The sequence below is a fragment of the Lepidochelys olivacea genome (assembly GCF_965140295.1).
Source record: "Lepidochelys olivacea isolate rLepOli2 genome assembly, chromosome: 2".
Classification (NCBI taxonomy): Eukaryota; Metazoa; Chordata; order Testudines; family Cheloniidae; genus Lepidochelys; species Lepidochelys olivacea.
The window spans coordinates 100,748,421-100,770,145 of NC_140412.1; the positions used below are offsets into that span (position 1 = coordinate 100,748,421).

At 43.2% G+C, this 21,725-nt stretch overlaps 1 protein-coding gene across 5 annotated transcripts in view; it reads right to left on the minus strand.

Annotated features, from left to right (window-relative positions):
* The window catches only part of FBXO15 (F-box protein 15), a 52,048-nt gene that overhangs the window by 10,656 nt on the left and 19,667 nt on the right, over window positions 1–21,725 (minus strand). For 4 of the 5 annotated variants that reach the window (XM_084621929.1, XM_084621928.1, XM_084621931.1 and 1 more), the window contains 6 exons: window positions 21,304–21,408; window positions 9,468–9,710; window positions 8,848–9,057; window positions 4,811–4,940; window positions 3,890–3,972; window positions 1,105–1,250 (listed from right to left, as the gene is read on the minus strand). In XM_084621929.1, the coding sequence (XP_084478055.1) occupies window positions 1,105–1,250; window positions 3,890–3,972; window positions 4,811–4,940; window positions 8,848–9,057; window positions 9,468–9,710; window positions 21,304–21,408 (917 nt within the window). The remainder of the gene's footprint in view (window positions 1–1,104; window positions 1,251–3,889; window positions 3,973–4,810; window positions 4,941–8,847; window positions 9,058–9,467; window positions 9,711–21,303; window positions 21,409–21,725) is intronic. The other variant, XM_084621932.1, reaches the window with a different exon arrangement.

The window sequence follows — 21,725 nt, forward strand, 5'->3', positions numbered from 1 at the left end:
CCCCAAAGTAATGGGCAAATTTGGTAACAAAGCATCAGCATTAGCCATTTATTGGAAAAATAATATGAAACAGTAATAATTGCTTACCTCAGTTTTTAAAAAACAACTGTTCATAGGGTATAGATTTTGTTCATAGGGTATAGATTTTAAAAATCATATATATGATTTTTAAAATTTAAAAAAAGTTTCCTTACTTCCTACATCCAACATAAAAAGGAATGCATATTTTTCATCATGTAATTTGAGAGGGGCTTGCGGGGGAAGGGGGAGGGAAGGATGGGGGAGAAAAAAGGATTTTCTGGTTTTATTTGTTGACTGGGGAAATTGTTATCTGAGTTTAATTATTTAATGCTGCCAGCTGGCCGCATTTACTTGTATGTTATTATTTAATGCTGCTGAGTGGTTATTACTGTAAGTTTAATTATTATTAGAACTCTCAGAGCTTTTGCAAGGGCATGCTTTATTGTTAAGCCTAAACCTAAGCCTAAATAAAGTAAATAAATGTTATTGTAAATTACTTACAAACACTTATGCAATTTCTCACAACTTTGTATTGATTGCCATAACAATATGTATCTCAATCTAGAGAAGCAAACCAAACAATTATACTTTGTCTGAATCACAGTATGCTTATTAAGTTGCATTGTATCTGAACAATAAAGCTTTGTTAAAAATCACATCTAGTCAAAGCAAACTTAAGTAATTGAAGAAGAGCAATCAATTAAAAAAAAAAAACACATTGAAGTCAAGTCTTGGTTATTACATTTGTTTAATATGTTATAAAATTAATTCTGTTTTTGGAAATGCTTTGTTTGTTACCAAGATGCTTTATCCTAATTTCAGCCTTGAAACGTAAAGAACAGTTTTATTTTTAATCCAGAAGCCTGCATTTTAAAAAAAAGCGACATTATAATATCTAGACTGTCAATTTGCCAGCAGTAGCCATCAAAATAATTCCACAACAAAAATGCAAGAAAAAAAAAACTAGTTTGTCCTAAAAGCCTATTCTATTTTCTCCCTTAACAGAAAGAAGTTGAATACAAATGGGGGGAAATGAACCCAGAAACCATTTTTAAAGGAACATCTAAATTCCATTAACTCTACCTTTTCTGCAGAATAGATTGCGAAATGTACCACACATGTAAGTATGTCCTCCGCTGTGCATATCAATATGTAGTTGGTAGCCATGCAGTCCATATTCTGGGTCAACATCATCCAGTAGAGGTTTATGAGGGGGCAGGATATATTGTCTTAAATAAAATCAAGAGAAATCGGGTGGGGAAAAAACAATTTAGCATGGCAAGAAATGCTGAGTGGTTTCAGCAGAGGAAGCATTTTAAAAAGATTCAAAAAGGGCAAACACAATTAGCAGTCAAGGTGTTCTACTTTCCTACTAAAATTTCTGAATCTCTAAGTTTCACTACAGTTTACCATATTCATTACAAGGTTTATTAATGTGCTGTAAAGACTAGTCAAAGGCAGTTAACTAAATTTACCACTAAATACACCTAAAGTGTGTACATGTGAAATTTCAATAGATGGACTTGTCTGCATTGTATAAAAGGGCAAATTAACTCTGAATCTAACATCCATCTGGCCACCTGCTTTTCTCTAACACAGTGGTTCTCAACATATTACATATTGTGGGCACATATGAGTGGGCCGCCACCACTGGACCTCGGGGGCCAGCTGGCTGCCCCATCCCCCCACCCGCAGCCACGTGGCTGCCCCAGCTGCCCACCCCCCCAGTCCCCTGCCACGTGGCTGCCCCAGCCCCCAGAGCTCGCAGGACCAGGCAGCTGCCCCAGACCCCGGACCCTGCGGGGCAAGCCAGCTACCCTGGATCCTGGAACTAGTGGGGCCAGTAAGCTGCCCCGGACCCCAGAGTTCATGACCCTCTGGGGCCAGCAGGGAGCCCTGGACCCCGTCTGGGAGACCAACCCCCACACACTAGGTAGTGGGGCAGCCTGGACCCCTCTCCCCAGGCAGCAGGGAACCTGGGGCACATCTGCAGTCTTTAGCACTGTCATATATATAAAGGGAAGGGTAAAAACCTTTAAAATCCCTCCTGGCCAGAGGAAAAACCCTTTCACCTGTAAAGGGTTAAGAAGCTAGGATAACCTCGCTGGCACCTGACCAAAATGACCAATGAGGAGACAAGATACTTTCAAAAGCTGGAGAGGGGAGAAACAAAGGTTCTCTCTGTCTGTGTGTGTGATGCTTTTGCCGGGGTCAGAACAGGAATGGAGTCTTAGAACTTAGTAAGTAATCTAGCTAGATATGTGTTAGATTCTGTTTTCTTTAAATGGCTGAGAAAATAAGCTGTGCTGAATGGAATGTAGATTCCTGTTTTTGTGTCTTTTTGTAACTTAAGGTTTCGCCTAGAGGGATTCTCTATGTTTTGAATCTGATTACCCTGTAAGGTATTTACCATCCTGATTTTACAGAGGTGATTCTTTTTACTGTTTCTTCTATTAAAATTCTTCTTTTAAGAACCTGATTGCTTTTTTCATTGTTCTTGAGATCCAAGGGTTTGGGTCTGTGTTCACCTATGCAAATTGGTGAGGATTTTTATCAAGCCTTCCCCAGGAAAGGGGGTGTAGGGTTTGGGGAGGATTTTGGGGGGAAAGATATTTCCAAGCGGGCTCTTTCTCAGTTATATCTCTGTTAGACGCTTGGTGGTGGCAGGGATAAAGTACAAGGGCAAAAGGTAAAATAGTTTGTACCTTGGGGAAGTTTTAACCTAAGCTGGTAAAAATAAGCTTAGGGGGTTTTCATGCAGGTCCTCACATCTATACCCTAGAGTTCAGAGTGGGGAAGGAACCTTGACAAGCACACAGCTGATCTGGGCCGCAGCTGTGTTCTAATTGGCCCACATTCCGCGGGTTGAGAACCGCTGTTCTAACAGCAGGCAGGGAAATAGTCTCCCTGTGCCTGAACCCTAGTGGAAGGAGCAGAGTATTGAATCACTGGTGTGGGGTAACATTTTCAGAAGCACCTAAGTGACATAGGTCCCAATGAAGGTCAATGAGACAGGCTCTTAAGTCACTTACACTTAACAAACTAAGTCACTTAAACATATTGGAAATTTTTTCCCATATAAATGACTGTCCCAGTGGAGTGAAAGTTATTAGATATTGTGTGTGTGAAATGAATCCTAATGAAGGGGGCTGGGAGGGGGGGAGAGAAAGACATCCTATCTACACCAGATAAAATGCTCCTTCAGCCTGGGAGGAAAGGGTATGAAGAAGAAGAAAAAAGAGCTGCTCAGGAAGGCTAGTTGACATAGTAATCATTGTAACCATTATTTTGACATGTGTGAGGAAAAACTCACACATGAATATATTGCATTAATATACAGTGTTATATATACACCTATTTAAAGGACACTGTCTACTAGAAATATAATAACTTTTTCAATAAGATTTAAAAGTAGATTCAGGTTCTAAATTAAATCACCCTGCCACTTTTTGTGGATTTACAATGACATTTTCCTATTTTTTAAAATGTCCCTCTTCCCTGTGGGTCTGTCACACATCAGGAGAAAGTGACGAAAATAAACAAAAGAAAAAAAATACAGAAAAATTTCTAATTTCTTTCAGCTACAGTGAAAGGTTTCAGACACATGTGTAATTAAGTTTACAGGGTCTCTTTAATATATTACTTCACCACAGTACATTTTAGCATGGAAAACACAGGCCTATTCCACGCCATTTTGTAAACCAGTTATTGCAACTCCAGTGCACAACAGAGTTCTTATTCTTGGTTAGGGGGAACTACAATTGTTACTGAACTTTCTTGATCACCAATCAATTTTAATTTTCAAACTCAATGCTTTATTTAAAAGATCATCCCTAGCATCCACAGGCAAAGAGAAACCAGTACTTACATAGTGGCAGAGCCCAAAGTGCTTCTCTCAATAAGTTGATGATGATGAAGACTTGCCGTAACAAAAGCAATTCCATTTCCTTTCTGAAAAGTTAATTACAATGAATACCTTTCTCACCTGGAAGTATTGTGCATTAAAGCCCACAAATAAATGCTTCTTCTTTTGCTGCTGCAAGATTACCACAACGCATTAGTACAATTTTAATAATAGTTATACGTGGGCCACTAGTCACATAGAATGCTACCATAAACATTGTCCCAGCACAAGAACACATGAAGCACCACTGGATAGCTACCCATACAGGAAGATTCTCTGCAGTATCAGCAACAATTCATTAATCTTATTTTTCTACCTTATAATTAGCACTGTCACCTGAGGAGAGCACTCATAAAGGACTGTAAAGGAGTCTAAGGCAGCTCATGCCCTGTAACTGTGACAGTACAGTGAGAATAGGTGGTGTTGTATGTAGCCTGGTGATCCAGTCTAAAGTCGGGGGAACCACAGAGTAGCACTCTGGGAGAATGCAGATCAGGGCCTGTCTCTTGGAAAGAGTGCCCACAGAAAGTCTAGGGAAAGATCACAGGTGCAGCTTGCCCTTGAACTGTGATACTATGTCAATTAAAAAAATCCCTGGCACATCAAAAACTGGAAGAGGAAAATAAACCGTACAATGCACATATGAATGTTACACTGAAATAATTAGAAATCTATATTTTTAAAGCATAAATGAAGGTGTTCCAAAATAGTACAGGGGGCCTTGACTGTGGATTCCTATTAGGCTATGGAAGTAATTTGCATGCATCTTCTTTATCTGCATATATATGTCTGAACTTTACAAAAGAAAAAAAAGGAAAGATGGAGGAAACTGTGCCTTCCAGGCTACCATAATGAATAATATACTGTAGCTGAATGTAGTCTTACCTTCCAGAGACCCACCAGGAGTCCTGGGTTCAGATGGAAAAGTTGCACAAGCATGTCAGAACCAATCATTGTTGTCACTTTAGTGAGGTTAGTAAGGTTGAACTCAGCAATTAAGGAACGTCGCCGTGGTCTTTGAAGAGACATAGCAGAGTAAAGAAAGACACAAGAGTGCCAGTATTAATATGAAAGTTCAGCCACTTTTCATTTTCTCCCTGGGCACTAAAACAAATTGTTCTGAAACTGTGCAGTATGAGAAGCAGTAAAAAGTCTAACTAGCAGCTTACCGGCAGGACTGCAAAGCCTAGTGGGAAGAGAATCTCCAATAAGGATGTCTACCAAAATCTATCACAGGCTGGTATTACATATCCACTGTACAGTTCAACAAGAGGAACTGATATGCTCACTAAATTTCTTAAATGCCCAGAGAGTTCTTTTATTAACAAATGTGTCATTATAAAGAAAATGTTTCCATAGCAAAGGGAATCATGAAATATTCATCAACATTAAGCAGGCAATTTAGGAAGGTAAAGCTTTCTCAGAACAAGTGAAATTTGAACCAAAAGGTCATTTACGATACAGTTGTATTTTTCAGGTTTTTTTACCAATCTGGGATGAAAAATTGGTGTAGAATGTATATTTAATACCACTGACTATTGCCTATTGTTGGCTGTTTGCAGGAATGTAAGTAGTGGCTCTATAGTGTGTTCAATCCTTCCCATCAGTTTCACAAGATATTGTTTGGCAATTGCTCACTCTCCACAAAGACCCTTGTAAAGATCCATAGTGTCACTCTTCCCATGCTTCTATGTTTTTGTGTGTGTGTGTGTTTGTTTTAAAAAAAAAAAGCAGGATGCTATCAGCAAGCAATTGCAGCTGCAAACACATCCCAACCATATCAATATGCTTGTAATACTCAGTTCTTCATTCCTAGAACTTCAGAAGTGTAATTTTTAGGATATAAGACTACATGTCCTTTTACTGAAATTCAGATTCTTTAGGCGCAATAACTCTCCCAGTGTGACCAAGAACAAGGATCTGGATGAAAATGAACAAGCAGCAACTCATCCAAATAAGGAAGAAGGGATGCTTGTTGGCAAATGAGACATTTAGGAGGAACACGTAGTAGGAACAAAGAGACTGTATTATCGATTGAGGAGAACTAGCTTCTGCTAAAATAGTTCACAGCTTCAGAATCCTAATTAGATCCAAAATGGTTCCTGGATTTCCTGATAGTAGCAGTATTACCTTTCTTCATCTACCAATACAGCAGTAGGTGAAGAAAGGTGAACTTACTCACACCTTTGCAACTTCCAGCTTGCCTACTGCCATGGTCCACTTACAGCTTCCTGTGATGTCCAGGAAGCTAGGGAAGAAAAAAATACTTCCCAGGCAGCCATTTTGAAATAATGTTTTAGTTTTTCTTTTATGGGGTGCATTAGGACTGCTTCTATGTGTTTTTTCACACATGTTAACATTAGATGATTTTCAGAAGAAAACAGGTTTTTACGCATTTTAAATAAAGTTTAGTAAATACAGATTAGTCCCTTTTCCAGTAATTTACAAAAGAAAGTGGATTATTGCATAGTGAGAAAAAGGGAAAAAGAAAGTTTTAAAACTGCAGGAAAGGAAAAGTAGAGAACGTTTTAAAATGGCAAGAAAGGAAAAAAAGAAAAAGAGAAAGGTTCAAAACAGCAGAAAGAGGTAAATAACACTTCCTTACTCACTTTCTCCACAACATTCATGATTTTATAGACCTCTATCATATCCCCTCTTAGCTGTCTCTTTTCTAAGATGAAGTCAGAGTCTTTTTAGTCTCTCCTCATGTAGTAACTAATCATTTTTGTTGCCTTTCTCTGTACTTTTTTCAAATTCTAATATATCTTTCTTGACATGGGTCGACCAGAACTGCAATGCAGTATTCGAAGTGTGGATGTACCATGGATTTATAAAGTGGCAATATGGTATATTCTGCCTTATTTTTTCTCCCCTTCCTTATGATTCCTAATATTCTGTTAGATTTTTTGACTGCAGCTGAGCATTGAGCAGATTTTTTCAGAGAACTATCCATGACTGCAAGGTGTCTTTCTTGAGGGCTAACAGCTAATTTAGACCCCATCATTTTGTACGTAAAGTTGAGATTATGTTTTCTAGTGTACATTACTTTCGATTTATCAACACTGAATTTCATCCTCCATTTTGTTGCCCTATTTTGTGAGATCCTTTTGTAACTCTTCACAGACTGCTGGGATTTAACTATCTTGAGCAATTTTGTATTGTCTGCAAAGTTGGCCACCTTACTGTTTTCCCCTTTTTTCAGATCATTTATAAATATGTTGAACAGCACAGGTCCTAGCACAGATCTTTGGGATATACCACTGTTTACCTCTCTCCACTATAAAAACTTACCATTTATTCCTACCTTTTGTTTCCTATCTTTTAACCAGTCGCTGATCCAAGAGGAAACCTTCCCTATTGTCCCTTGACTGCTTACTTTGCTTAAGAGCCTTTGGTAAGGGAACTTGTCAAAGGCTTTCTGAAAATCCAAGTACATTATATCCACGGGATCACCCTTGTCCATATGCTTGTTGACCCCCTCAAAGAATTCTAATAGATTTATGAGGCATGATTTCCCTTTACTAAGGTCACACTGATTCTTCCCCAGCATATCATATTCATCTGTGTGTACGGTAATTCTGTTCTTTACTACAGTTTCAAACAATTTGCTTAGTACTAAAGTTAGGGTTATTGGCCTGTAATTGCCAGGATTGCCTCTGGAGCCATTTTTAAAAAAATCCTAGGGAACTTGATGGTACGGACTGTCCTGTGAAAAAACAACAAATTTCACAATCACATGTACTTTTTCTTAAAAATCAGAAGTCTAATTCGTTGTGATTTGTTACTGGAATACTTGTTAATATAGTTCCAGCCAAGGATTGGTAAGTTACCCAGGGAAACCAAAATAAGCCAACATTTTCCAATAAGAAGAAAAACACTTTACTTTTTATATGCATAAATTCTTCTTTTAATCATAGCCAAACACCTCTCAATGGCTATGGCTAATCAACTAAAAGTGGAAGTTCCCAGAGGTACAAACATACCGCCTTCCCTAATAAACCAGATTGTGTAGGACAGGCTCAAAAAGTCTTCTTTCCAGACATAAGAACATTTACTTTGTAAACTATTTCAGTTAACAGATCACAAAGAGTTAGATCAGCAATTTTAAAAAATACATGAGGTTGTTGAGGGTAAAGAAAGTCAATGGGCATGTTACCAACAACATCAAAGAATTTAAATATATATATATATATAATTTTCTCTTCTCCACATACGTCACTCACTCTTCCTGGACAATGACACTAGATCAACACGTTTGTGTTCCTGGTCTTATGCACTACCATACTGTTGTGTGCAATTTCACATCTCACACAAACGTTTAAATTACTGCCTAACACTCTGAAACCCTTCCACTTACACCAAAGAAATCCTATCATGGATGTTTTAAAGAATTTATTAAAATCTCCCTTTTATTCATTTAGGTTTTCCAAACATACACACATTTGTTTTAAACAAAAAAAATTCAGGTTAAAATATATTTTAACAACATTTTCTTATTTGTGTAACAAACATCTTAGATTAATATATATGATTAAATAGAGGCAAAGAATTGTTCTCACAGATTTTTAATTACAAGTTTTCCATGAGTCTGGATTTACCATTCTATCTTATTTATACCTATGCTTAGACTGTCAGTTTTCCAAGACAGGAAGTGTCTTTATTTTTCTGTATTGTACATGGCCAGTCACTATATCACACCTACTCAGTTCATAAAATAATGTAATAATAAATAAATAATATATAATTTTGTTAAATTCTCTATTCTCTCTGGAGACATGAAGAACAAGAAATAGATTTCCTAGGATAGGCCGTAGAAGGACTCAAAATAATTCACTGGTTGGGTCAGTTTTAGGTCAGGCAATTTCCACACAGACTATTCCAACAATATTTAATTGTATGAAAATACTTTAATTTAAACTCACCCATTCTTGGGGGGAACTTTACATTGGTCAAGAAGCAATGGTGTCACTCCACATAATTCCAGAGTTGACAAGGTGTCTAAACATGGCCAGTTTGTACCATACCAAAATACAGTAACAGATGTGTCATTAAAAGAGATGTCCACCTGCTCCATTACATGTTCCTTTCCATTTCTGTCCTTCAGTACAATCACCCAATTCAAATCACATGTTCTGTTATCGAGGAAGTAAAAACAATAAAAAAAGTTTTTAAAACAACCTCCCAGAGGTGATAAGAACAACGTATGGAACTTTAGAAATTCAGTCAGCAATGTCCCTGGGGATTCCTTGAAGAAGAGCATGTATCCTTCCTATTACTTTCAATGGAAATAACCAAGGTGATTTCTCTTGAAGTGTCTTTTTCCCTGCAAGCAAAACTTAAATAAATGTCTTATTTCACTTCTATTTTCATTAAGTTTTATCTTGTGACTAAACCACATTAATCAGATAGTGATAGCATCTCCCCATCATGATCTCAATTAGCATCTCTATTTCCCCATATACAGATACCATATAAAACCACTATGCCAACATTCTGAATGTAGCCTGGGAGTAAACACACTTTATGACAAGACATTACTTACTTGATAGCCTCTTTGGTTTTAAGTGGAAGGCCAGTGTAAGGGTTTATAGGTTTCAGAAGCTGAATTATTCTAGTTTTGCCAGCTGCTATTTGTTTCATGATATATTCGTTCTTCCAATATCCCAATTCTCTGTCCTGAATCATAGCATGGCTTAGTAAGACAGCTGTTTTTTCAACAGAGTTAGTTTTCCAATTTGTTCTTTTAGGTGGAAATAAACTGGAGTAAATTTTGAACCAGATCACACTGGAAAAAACATTCAAGAGACAAAGTGAATCCCATAAAGAGTTATTACCAGTGAGGGCACAGACCAGTAAAGAACAGACCCACAAGCATCAGAATTAAAATATACAGTTGCATGTGCATCTCAGGCATTATTGAGAATCTTATTAAGAAAAAAAATATATTAACCAACTTTAAGAACAAGTTGGGTTTGTTTGATTTAGGTGGATAAAGGGAATACAAATCATTTCTAGAAAGTCCCAACATCTAGGTTTTGCCTCAATGGCTGTTGTCCTTCATAATTTCCCCTTCTTTTAGTTTGTTGTTAAACCCCATATTCTGTATTAGTGCAGATATGCTAAAATTTAGATTGCTGGGGGAACGACAAGTCACAAAATGAGAACCAAAGGGCATTTATACACATCTTGATATTTTTGTTGGATATAAAAAGTTTTACCTGACATCATACTACATCAGATACATCCTACTTATTACTCATTACCTTCTCAATCAATTATCACTAAGATCTGTGGGACTGTCTGAACAAAAACTGAGGAAGGACATCATAATAATAACCAACAGGAAGATGCAAAAGTGCCATTTGTGCTGCATTCCCCCACCTGTCCTCAGCCAACTCAATGTCAGGGCAGCCACCTGGTACAAATTAGAAGGCTGCTTTAAATTGTGCTGGCTGTTAATGTCCCCAAGGCCTAATTCAGCAGCTAGGTCATACCAGGGATGTACTGAACATCCCTTTTTGTCCCAAGCACATCCCTTGCACCATGGCCAGAAGAGGGTACCAGCAAAGCTGCTACAGTGGCTCCAAGCCACCCAAGAGTTGCCACTTTTCCACATCTAGAGTGTTTTATAAATGTTATCTAGTTAATCCCCACTATACCCCAGGAAGGTAGATAAGTATCACTTATGTATGGGAAAAATGAGACAGCAAGGTTAAAGGATTGCCCAATGCCTAAAAGAGTCTGTTTCAGGGCCAGAATAAGAACTCAGGACTTCCCAATCCCTAGTCTTGTGATGCAGCACTAGACAACATCTCTCTCTCTTTCTCATGCATTTTTGTATACATTTAAAAAGCATCCTTCTTTCCTCATGTTCTAATTCTTTCCCTCTGGGGCTGTCCTTTCCTCATTAAAATATGTTAAAATCATACAAATTAGAGATGCGGGGAGGGAAAGGGAAAGGGGGACTGTATGCAATAAATATGTTACCATTTATCCTCTGAATACAATTTTACAAATGATGAACAGGATGTGCTACCAAAATATCAACCACACAGTCCATAGTAATGTAAGCAGTGTCAGGATGAGCTCCACCCTGACATCTGGTGGTGAGGTGTGGCAAGTTGTGGAAAAGAACTTCAGGGGCAGATCTCATTTGCATAGGCACACCCACCACGCCTAGAATGAGACCATAGCTGCCCAAATGGTCACTTTGGCTGCTGTGGGATCCCCAGTGTCTCTGTTATTGGGGCAGGAAGAATAAATTGTTATTACCCTGATTATGGGAACTGTGCTTGGAACTGTACGTGGCCTTTTGTTACGATGGAGGGATTCACCATCATCTAAGTAGCACTCGCTAGGCAAGGGTCATGGGTTCCAAAACTGTGTGAATGGAGAGAGGCTGGGGACAAGTATTAATACTTGGTGGCATGGGCCCCTTGGTGAGGGCCTTACATGCTGATTGCACTTCCTTCTCTCTCCACTGTGGAATATCAGAGCTAATTTTGATTTCATTAGAAGTCTAGTTATAGGCTGCTGAGCTCACTTTGGGCTGACAGTGCACCAGCACTGGGGCTCCCCTACTATAAGCTGAATTCACCTAAGAGCTGAAATCACTGAGTGTTGTGTTAAGTAGTGGGGGAGCCTGAAGATATATTGTGGAGCAGTTTGCGGGACGGCTGGTGAAGCAGTTCAACACGGAGCAGTGTGTGGATGGCAGGAGCTGCTTGTGGGCCGTGGAGCTGAGTGAAGGAGTTCGTGGGGCGGCTGGCGGAGCGGAGCGCAGCTGAGCGAAGGAGTTCGTGGGGCGGCTGGTGGAGCGGAGTGCAGCTGCGCGAAGGAGTTTTGTGGGGCGGCTGGCGGAGCGGAGCGGAGCGCCACTATGGAGCTATGGGGCGGTCAGCTTCAGATCACGTAAGGTGCCTCTTACCCCCGTCCCATTTCCACCCAGGTTGGGAGGTAAAGCTCCGCCGATAAACTTTCGAACTCTGGGGCTGCCCTGACCAGGGACAGAGACTTTTGGGGCATTGGACTTTTGGGGTTGCTGGACTCAAGAACCAAAGGGAAAAGGGCATGCCCCAATTTGCCTGGGGTGGGGTTGTTTTTGCTCATGGGTTGTGTTATGAATCCGGTTGGTGGTGTTTCCCCAACATAATGCCACATTGTTTCTCTCTGTTATTAAAAGACTTTTGCTACACTCAGACTATGTGCTTGCGAGAGGGGAAGTATTGCCTCTTGGAGGTGCCCAGCGGGGGTGGTATATATTTGTCCCAGGTCACTGGGTGGGGGCTCGAGCCGGTTTGCATTGTGTTATTGGAATGGAACCCCTAGATATTGAACCCGGCCCTTGTTGCTGCCAACTCTGACGGGCAGAAGGGTTACATTTTTGGGGGCTCGTCCGGGATCGCCTGGGTCAGTACCCCTCGCAAGCACCTGTTGAGTGATCCACTACATTGGGAAACAATTTATATTTTTTTTTTGTTTGTGCTTATATTTTGAGGAAATTACTGTTTGTATAATGGCTAATATGTCAGGTTTGTTGGGCCCTGGCTCAGCAGCTTCTAGCTCGGAGGCTGCAGCCTCGGCTGATGATTGGACAAAAGCTCTGGGGCAAATATTGGAAAAGGTTGTGCTGCCCCATGCTGAGTCAGACTCTTGTCGTAAGTTAAGATTATTTGCTGGGGAGGAGGAGTTTGAACCCTGGTTAGAGCATACCACTGAAATGCTGCAAGAGTGGGCCGTACCAGATGCAGAAAAGCGAAGATGCCTTATAGAGAGCCTTGGCGGCCCAGCATTAGATGTGATTCGCACCCTGAAGCTCATTGACCCTGGGGTCAGTGTGAAGGACTGCCTAGAGGCCCTTGAACACAACTTTGGGAGCGTAGAGGGCCCTGAAGACAGCTACTGTAAGTTCCTTAATTCCCGACAACAAAAGGGCGAGAAGGCTTCAGCCTACATACAGAGACTGGAGAGACTGCTTCAGAGAGCTGTCATGAGGGGAGCAGTGACTGCTGAGCAGATGGATCAGACCAGACTGGCTCAAATTGTAAGAGGAACTCAGTATCAGAACCCGATTCTACTTCATCTCCGGCTAAGAGAACGACGGGAACATCCCCCAAGTTACTCCCAGCTGATAAAAGAGGTCCGAGAGGAGGAAGAAAGGCAGGCTGCCAGTGAGTTTTGGGAAGCCCAAACATCGGAGCCAGCCAGCACAACACCACTGCAAATGGCCAGTGTACTGATGGTGAGCACCAGAGAGGAACTTGCCCAACAAATGCAGGTCCTGACGGAACGGATAGCTGAGCTGCAAAGTACCGTTGACCGAGTTAAGACTTCTAGGAATAAGAAGCCTCAAACTGTGGCGATTGAGAAGCCCTCACTTAGAGCCACCATCCCCCCCAGGCGAAGGGGGAAAGGTCAATTCTTCTGCTACCGATGTGGTCAGGATGGACACAGTGCTGCCAAGTGCCGTAATGAAGAAAACCCCTCCTTAGTGTATGGAAAGCTGAGGATCAGTTGGGAGAGATCCGGTAGCTGCCAGAGGGTCTGGGGACGGGGACCCCCCAGGTCTGCAGGATTTGAAGATTCCCCCAGAAAAGACTTTCCAGCTGGGATCCCTGCAGGACTGATAGGGCCTCGAGCAGAGGTCATGGTGAGGATCGAAGGGGTGGAGTGTAAAGCAGTGCTTGACACTGGATCTCAAGTGACTATTATATTTCAGTCATTCTACCAACAGATGCTTAGGCACCTGCCTATACAGCCACTGACTGGCCTTGGCCTATGTGGCCTCAGCATGGATGAATACCCCTATCAAGGGTATGTCATAGTGCACCTGGAATTCCCAGAGGAGGTTGCTGGGGTAAGAGAAGAGGTAGACACAGCTGCCTTAATATGCCCTGACCCTAAAGGGACTTCTGATGTGTCTGTGCTGATAGGGACCAACTCCAGTCTCTTCAAGGTACTCGCGGATTACTGCAGAAGGCGGGCTGGGGACCAGTACCTGAATACCCTGATGATCCATACGCTTTGTGCTGAAGCCTATAGGAAAATTGAGAGCGCTAAAAGGGACACATATGAGCTACCGCTTGGGGCACTGAAGTACGCGGGCACAACCCCCTTAGTAGTGCCTGCAAGGACGGAGCAAGAAGTGCTTGTCATGAGTACCTGTCTGAAAGGCAGTAAAGGGACGTTAGCAATGATAGAGCAGCCGATGGGAGGAGAGCTCCCTGAAGGAGTGCTGGTCCCCAGTGGAGTCATAACCCTACCTGCTGAAGCCCAGGAAAGGGTGACTATACTGATTGCTAATGAAACGAGTCGTGATATTTTTGTGAAGCAAGGACAAAAGATAGCAGACCTCTTTGAGCCTGAGTCGATTGTAAAACCCCAGTATGAAACTCCAGTTCCGGCAATAGACCCAGCAAAGTTTGACTTTGGAGATTCACCAGTGTCCGAGGACTGGAAAGGTCGCCTGAGGAAGAAACTTTGTGAAAGATCCAAGGTGTTCTCACTGCATGAGTGGGATGTGGGATGTGCAAAAGGAGTAGAGCACAATATCAGACTACATGACTCTCGACCTTTCAGGGAGAGATCTAGGAAGATTGCTCTCTCTGAGATGGAAGATGTGCGACATCATCTTCAGGAGCTGGCTGCGAATGGCATCATTACAGAGTCCCGCAGCCCATACGCCTCACCCATTGTGGTAGTCCGCAAAAAGAATGGGAAAATCCGGATGTGTATTGACTACCGCACCCTAAACAGCCGTACGGTGGTCGACCAGTACACTATGCCTCGAGTGCAAGACGCCTTAGACTGTTTGCTGGGAAGCCAGTGGTTCTCTGTGTTGGATCTTCGAAGTGGATACTACCAGATCCCTCTGGGAGAAGAAGATAAGGAGAAGACAGCCTTCATCTGCCCATTAGGGTTTTATCAGTTCGAACGCATGCCCCAAGGGATTTCTGGAGCACCTGCCACCTTTCAACGTCTCATGGAGAAAGTTGTGGGAGACATGAATTTACTGCAAGTGTTAGTTTATTTGGATGACCTGATTGTGTTTGGAAGAACCTTAGAGGAGCATGAAGAAAGACTTCTTAAAGTGCTTGATAGGTTGGAGGATTATGGTCTGAAGCTTTCAATTGACAAATGCCAGTTCTGCAGAACCTCAGTGAAGTATGTGGGTCACATTGTGTCCCAAGAAGGTGTGAGTACTGATCCTGATAAAATAGAAGCACTCACTACATGGCCACGTCCAAGTAACTACAGAGAACTCAAGACCTTCCTTGGATTTAGTGGCTACTACCGCAGATTTGTGAAAAACTATGCTACGATTGTAAAGCCTCTGAATGATCTTACCAGGGGACATCAGTCCAGCAAGAACAAATCTAAGTCCAAGAATAAGGGGAGGTCCCCAAAGCCTCCTGTGCAGAGACACAATGGCCCCTTTGCACCATTTGGGCCACGGTGGGATGAGAGATGTGAAAGGGCTTTTCAAGAAATCATTACTTGCCTAACTCATGCTCCAGTCCTAGTTTTTGCTGACCCAAGCAAACCATTTATCCTGCATACTGATGCCAGTTTGGAGGGTCTGGGAGCAGTCCTGTACCAGGAAGTGGAAGGCAAATGTAAACCTGTAGCCTTTGCCAGCCGAGGATTGTCTGATAGTGAAACTCGCTATCCCACCCACAAGCTGGAGTTTTTGGCCTTGAAATGGGCCATCACTGAGAAATTTCGAGACTACTTGTATGGTGCTCAGTTCCAGGTGTGGACAGACAACAATCCACTGACTTATGTGTTAACAAGTGCTAAGCTGGATGCTACAGGGCAGAGATGGGTGGCCGCCTTGGCTAGCTATGAGTTCAGCATTCAGTACCGATCAGGGAGAAGCAATGTAGATGCAGATGCATTGTCCAGGCGTCCGCAGGCTCCAGAAGTTGCTGTGATACCCACAGATGGAGTGAGAGCTATTTGCAGTGTGAGTCGCCGAGAGCCAGAGGCCCGTGAAGACTTTCAGGGATGTGTTGCAGAAGCTTTGGGCCTGCCCCCTGAATGCATGCCTTCTGCTTCGGTGAACTATATTGCATTAGACCAATCTCCTTTGCCCATGCTCAATGCGGCTGACTGGCAAAAAGCCCAGCGGCAAGATATTGACATTCGTGATACACTACTTGCCAAAAGGGAGGGGCGAAGCCCAACTGCGGTTGTCCCACCTAACCCGGAGGGTAAACTACTATTGAGAGAATGGACCAAACTAAAACTGATTCAGGGAGTGCTACACCGAATGACCACTGACCCTGTACAAAAACAACGAGCACAACTAGTACTGCCAAAAAAGTACAGAGCCCTGGCCATGAGGGCCCTGCATGATGACTTTGGGCATTTAGGGATGGAGAGGACCCTGGAACTTATTCGTAGTAGGTTCTATTGGCCCCGAATGGCTGAAGATGTTCGCAGGAAATGTGAGACTTGCGCTCGATGTGTTCAAAGGAAAACTCTGCCCACGAGGGCTGCATATCTCAAGAACATCACCAGCAACAAACCTTTGGAGTTGGTATGCATTGATTTCTTGTCTGTAGAGGTAGACAAGAGGAATGTTGGAAACATTCTAGTAGTGACTGACCATTTTACACGGTATGCACAAGCATATCCCACACGTGATCAGAGGGCCACCACCGTTGCTCGAGTATTGTGGGACAAATATTTCTCAGTCTATGGATTCCCGGCTCGGATACACTCTGATCAGGGGCGGGATTTTGAGAGTCACCTTCTGAAGGAGGTGCTGAAGATAGCAGGAATTAAAAAGTCTAGGACAACGCCTTATCACCCCCAAGGTGATCCTCAGCCAGAGAGGTTCAATCGAACCCTATTAGATATGTTGGGAACTTTGCGACCAGAGCAGAAGGCAACCTGGAGCCAGCATGTCGCATTTCTGGTGCATGCCTACAATGCCACAAAGAACGATGCTACGGGAGTCACCCCATATCTCTTGATGTTTGGGCGAGAACCAAGATTACCCATAGACTTGTGCTTTGGTGTATCAGAGGATGGAGATAGCTATGAAACTCATCAGCAATATGTATCCCGACTAAGAGAAAAGCTGCGGGATGCTTATCGCTTAGCTACCGCTGCGGCTCGGAAGAACGCAGACCGCAACAAACATCGATATGATGCTAGAGTGCGTTCGCAGGAGCTCCAGCCGGGGGACAGAGTCCTGCTGCGAAATTTGGGTATTGCTGGCAAACACAAGATAGCTGACAGATGGAAGGCAATACCTTACCTGGTGATGGAAAAGCTGGGAGATCTGCCGGTCTACAAGATCAAACCTGAAGACGGTCCAGGGCAAATAAAGACGGTGCATAGAAACCTTTTGCTCCCTGTGGGGGAATTGGTAAGCACCCCTTGTGAGATGGGCCACGGCAGGGCCGCCGGGCAGAACAGAGGTGCTAGACCAAAGCCGCCATCCAACACAGACAGTGGGCCCCCTGCAGCTAACTTACCCCTATTCTGCACATCTGAGAGTGAGTCTGAGGAGGAAGACACAACCCTGGTGTATCCTGGGATGGAGACAAGATTTCAGTCTCGATCAGCTGAACCAAACGAGAGTTTTCCCTCTTCCGCCCTAAACCCAATGGCGGAACTATTTAGGCCCCTTTCTGATACCCCGGTGCTGCTGATGAGACCCCCCTGTGATGACACACACAGGTTATTGGACAATGGGGACAGACAGGTAGAGGATGTCCTGGGCACCTTGGACCCTCCAGCGTTAGAACTAGGAGTGCAGGGGCCTACGCCAGTAGCCGAGGGACCCTCCAGGGAAGCCTCTCCATCCGTCACTCAAGAGGATGTTCCCCTTACTTCGGCAACAGAGATTCTCAATAGACGAGACAGGGTGATAAGACCAGTGAAACGGTTAACTTATGATGCACCTGGGGTGACTAGTGAGGAGCCAATACATTTAGCACACAGGCTTGTGGAAGCTAAAGTGGGCTTCCTGAGGCCCTTTGGAGGAAACCAATGAGTTGGTATAAAGGGAGTGTGATTTGTCGGGACGACAAAGTCTCGGCTGGGGGGAGGATGTAAGCAGTGTCAGGATGAGCTCCACCCTGACATCTGGTGGTGAGGTGTGGCAAGTTGTGGAAAAGAACTTCAGGGGCAGATCTCATTTGCATAGGCACACCCACCACGCCTAGAATGAGACCATAGCTGCCCAAATGGTCACTTTGGCTGCTGTGGGATCCCCAGTGTCTCTGTTATTGGGGCAGGAAGAATAAATTGTTATTACCCTGATTATGGGAACTGTGCTTGGAACTGTACGTGGCCTTTTGTTACGATGGAGGGATTCACCATCATCTAAGTAGCACTCGCTAGGCAAGGGTCATGGGTTCCAAAACTGTGTGAATGGAGAGAGGCTGGGGACAAGTATTAATACTTGGTGGCATGGGCCCCTTGGTGAGGGCCTTACATGCTGATTGCACTTCCTTCTCTCTCCACTGTGGAATATCAGAGCTAATTTTGATTTCATTAGAAGTCTAGTTATAGGCTGCTGAGCTCACTTTGGGCTGACAGTGCACCAGCACTGGGGCTCCCCTACTATAAGCTGAATTCACCTAAGAGCTGAAATCACTGAGTGTTGTGTTAAGTAGTGGGGGAGCCTGAAGATATATTGTGGAGCAGTTTGCGGGACGGCTGGTGAAGCAGTTCAACACGGAGCAGTGTGTGGATGGCAGGAGCTGCTTGTGGGCCGTGGAGCTGAGTGAAGGAGTTCGTGGGGCGGCTGGCGCAGCGGAGCGCAGCTGAGCGAAGGAGTTCGTGGGGCGGCTGGCGGAGCGGAGCGCAGCTGAGCGAAGGAGTTCGTGGGGCGGCTGGTGGAGCGGAGTGCAGCTGCGCGAAGGAGTTTTGTGGGGCGGCTGGCGGAGCGGAGCGCCGCTATGGAGCGGTCAGCTTCAGATCACGTAAGGTGCCTCTTACCCCCGTCCCATTTCCACCCAGGTTGGGAGGTAAAGCTCCGCCGATAAACTTTCGAACTCTGGGGCTGCCCTGACCAGGGACAGAGACTTTTGGGGCATTGGACTTTTGGGGTTGCTGGACTCAAGAACCAAAGGGAAAAGGGCATGCCCCAATTTGCCTGGGGTGGGGTTGTTTTTGCTCATGGGTTGTGTTATGAATCCGGTTGGTGGTGTTTCCTCAACATAATGCCACATTGTTTCTCTCTGTTATTAAAAGACGTTTGCTACACTCAGACTATGTGCTTGCGAGAGGGGAAGTATTGCCTCTTCGAGGTGCCCAGCGGGGGTGGTATATATTTGTCCCAGGTCACTGGGTGGGGGCTCGAGCCGGTTTGCATTGTGTTATTGGAATGGAACCCCTAGATATTGAACCCGGCCCTTGTTGCTGCCAACTCTGACGGGCAGAAGGGTTACAGTAATTATACCAGAGACACATTATGGTGTTTTATTTCACACTTAGAAATTAGCCTCACCACAGGATTTTCACATCCACTGGCCAGCCAAGTCTTCCTTACCAGTCCCTGCTTTTTCCCAGATGAAAACTATGTTAACCTGCTCTAGTATGTTTCTCTGGGTCTTTTGCCATAAAATATTCAGGGCTTAGATGGCTCCCAGGCTGACCTCTGTCCAAGAGAACAGTCAGTCTCTCTCATATCGGCCTGTTTCCCGTGCCCTCAGTGGTTAATGTAAGTCACTACACATCACTACCACCAAGCTCTCTCGTCTTATGAGTACATCATTCCTTTTGTACGGGATTCTCTGGGAAATCAACATTAGTCTGATAGTCTAATTCATGTAAGATTTATGTGAAGCTTCCTCTCTTTAACTCTTTGAGCTGAGGCTGTGTAAAGCATACAGCCTGGGAGGCACAACTGGGGAGCTGCAGAGAGGCCCCCTGTAAGAGGTTGCAAAGATCATACCACCAACAGCCCAAGCTTTCAAGATCTCCTCCTCTTTCCTCCCACTCCTAGATTCTGATTTGAAAAAGGAATTCAGGATGGAGAAGTTAGATTTCAGAAAAAATCCCAGAAGCAGGACAGAGAGCTGAAAATGTTTAGCACTGGAGGCTGAGATAGGAAAGGAGACCTTGTTCTCAGAAAGGTCCAAAACATCCCTGAGGTGTCTAGTACAGCATTTACCAACTAGGAGGAAGGCATGCCCCAAACTAAGCTATTGCAATCTCTCCCACTGACAGTAGTTGCAGTCATTCATGGTGTGAGCAGAAGAAAGTAGCTGGGAAAAGGCAAAGGAATTATTACAAGCCACAAGCTCCCTAAACCAGGGGTGCCCCCTTGCATTTATGTGGCCTGTGTGATATAATCACATTTTAAAATGAAATGAAATCCGAGGTTATTTATTTCTAGCCCTCATGGTTGCAAAGTAAATCTACCATATGTGAACCAAATGCAATCAATGCAGTGAATGTCAGCAGATGAAAGCAGTCATTTTGGACCGTAACTCAGAGGTGCGGAGTTCCCTGACTCCTTAATCTTACTGGAGTATCTGCTCCAAAGCCCAGCGATGACACTTCAGTGACAACAGTAACAATTTCAGTGCATATCATTTTAGCAGATGGGGTAGGAAATGGAGTGGGAGAAATTGGAGAAATAGGGGTGGGTCTACAGGGAAGCATATTTTCTCCCTAAGTGACACTAAATACAACAACAAGGTACTGAAAAAATGATACCTAAACATTTTAATTACTACATACAGGTTGGCTTCTCCATTTGATCCATCTTCAAAGCTCCCAGTGACATCAGTGGGAGATCACTATGAATTGAGTCTTAAATTTATACTCTGACCCATGGACCATAATTAAACATGGAATTTAGCCCTTTCAACTGATACCCCTGCGATAAACCTTCTTCTATTTGCTTTTTCCTCCTGTTTTGATCAAAAATAAATTCATTGCACTGTGACAAATGGAAGCAGCTGAAACCACCACCAGAACTGCCTGGCTACTTAAACCCCCTGCAACAAAGCAGGAAAAAACTGGAATGAAAAAGAAGGAACCTGAAAGGAAGGTGTGAAAATCCCTGCCTGTGAGGAGGGAGCCCGGCATCCTGTGCTGGTTTATCTAAATCAGAAAAAAAAAGTATAAATGGATCTTATGAAGCAATAAATGCAAATGGGTAAGTTTTCAAAGCAGCGTGCTTGGTTTTAGCCACGTAAGTCCCATTAACTTTAATGGAACTCACACAGCTAAAACTGCATGCAATATATTGAAAATTTACCATACAGATTGCAATACAACAGAAAAATAGCTGCTGGGTACTTACATCAATTCCCTGGCATCAATGAAACTAAATTAAAAAGTCTTATATAACCCAGGTTAACTTGACTGCTGTGAGATTGAGATTACTATGTTTCCCCCCTTCTTACTTGTCACTGGCCAGATGATAGAAGCGTTTATTCACACAACCGATACACAACAGGGATACAGCATCCAAATAAGAAAATATCTTCAGGAGTATCTCTGATGGCATACTAAAAACAAATAAAAAGGGAAAATATTACTGGACTTATGTGCAAAACAGAGCTGACAGGTGGCTAAAACCTTTAACCCCTCAGCACAAGAAAGTGATCAGGAAAGAGAGAAGCCACCACTTCATAAATCCACATGTCAAACCTGTCTTTGTAAAATGTTGTGTTCTCACATAGAGTGTTAACCTGCAGCCCTATCAGTTTTGATTTCTTGCTTTGATCTAAAGCCTTTGCTTACTGCACTTCACAACAGCCTATTGAAGTGGCACAAGATGTTAACTGCACGCTTAGTTCCTCATGCATTCATGTTACTTTTTTTT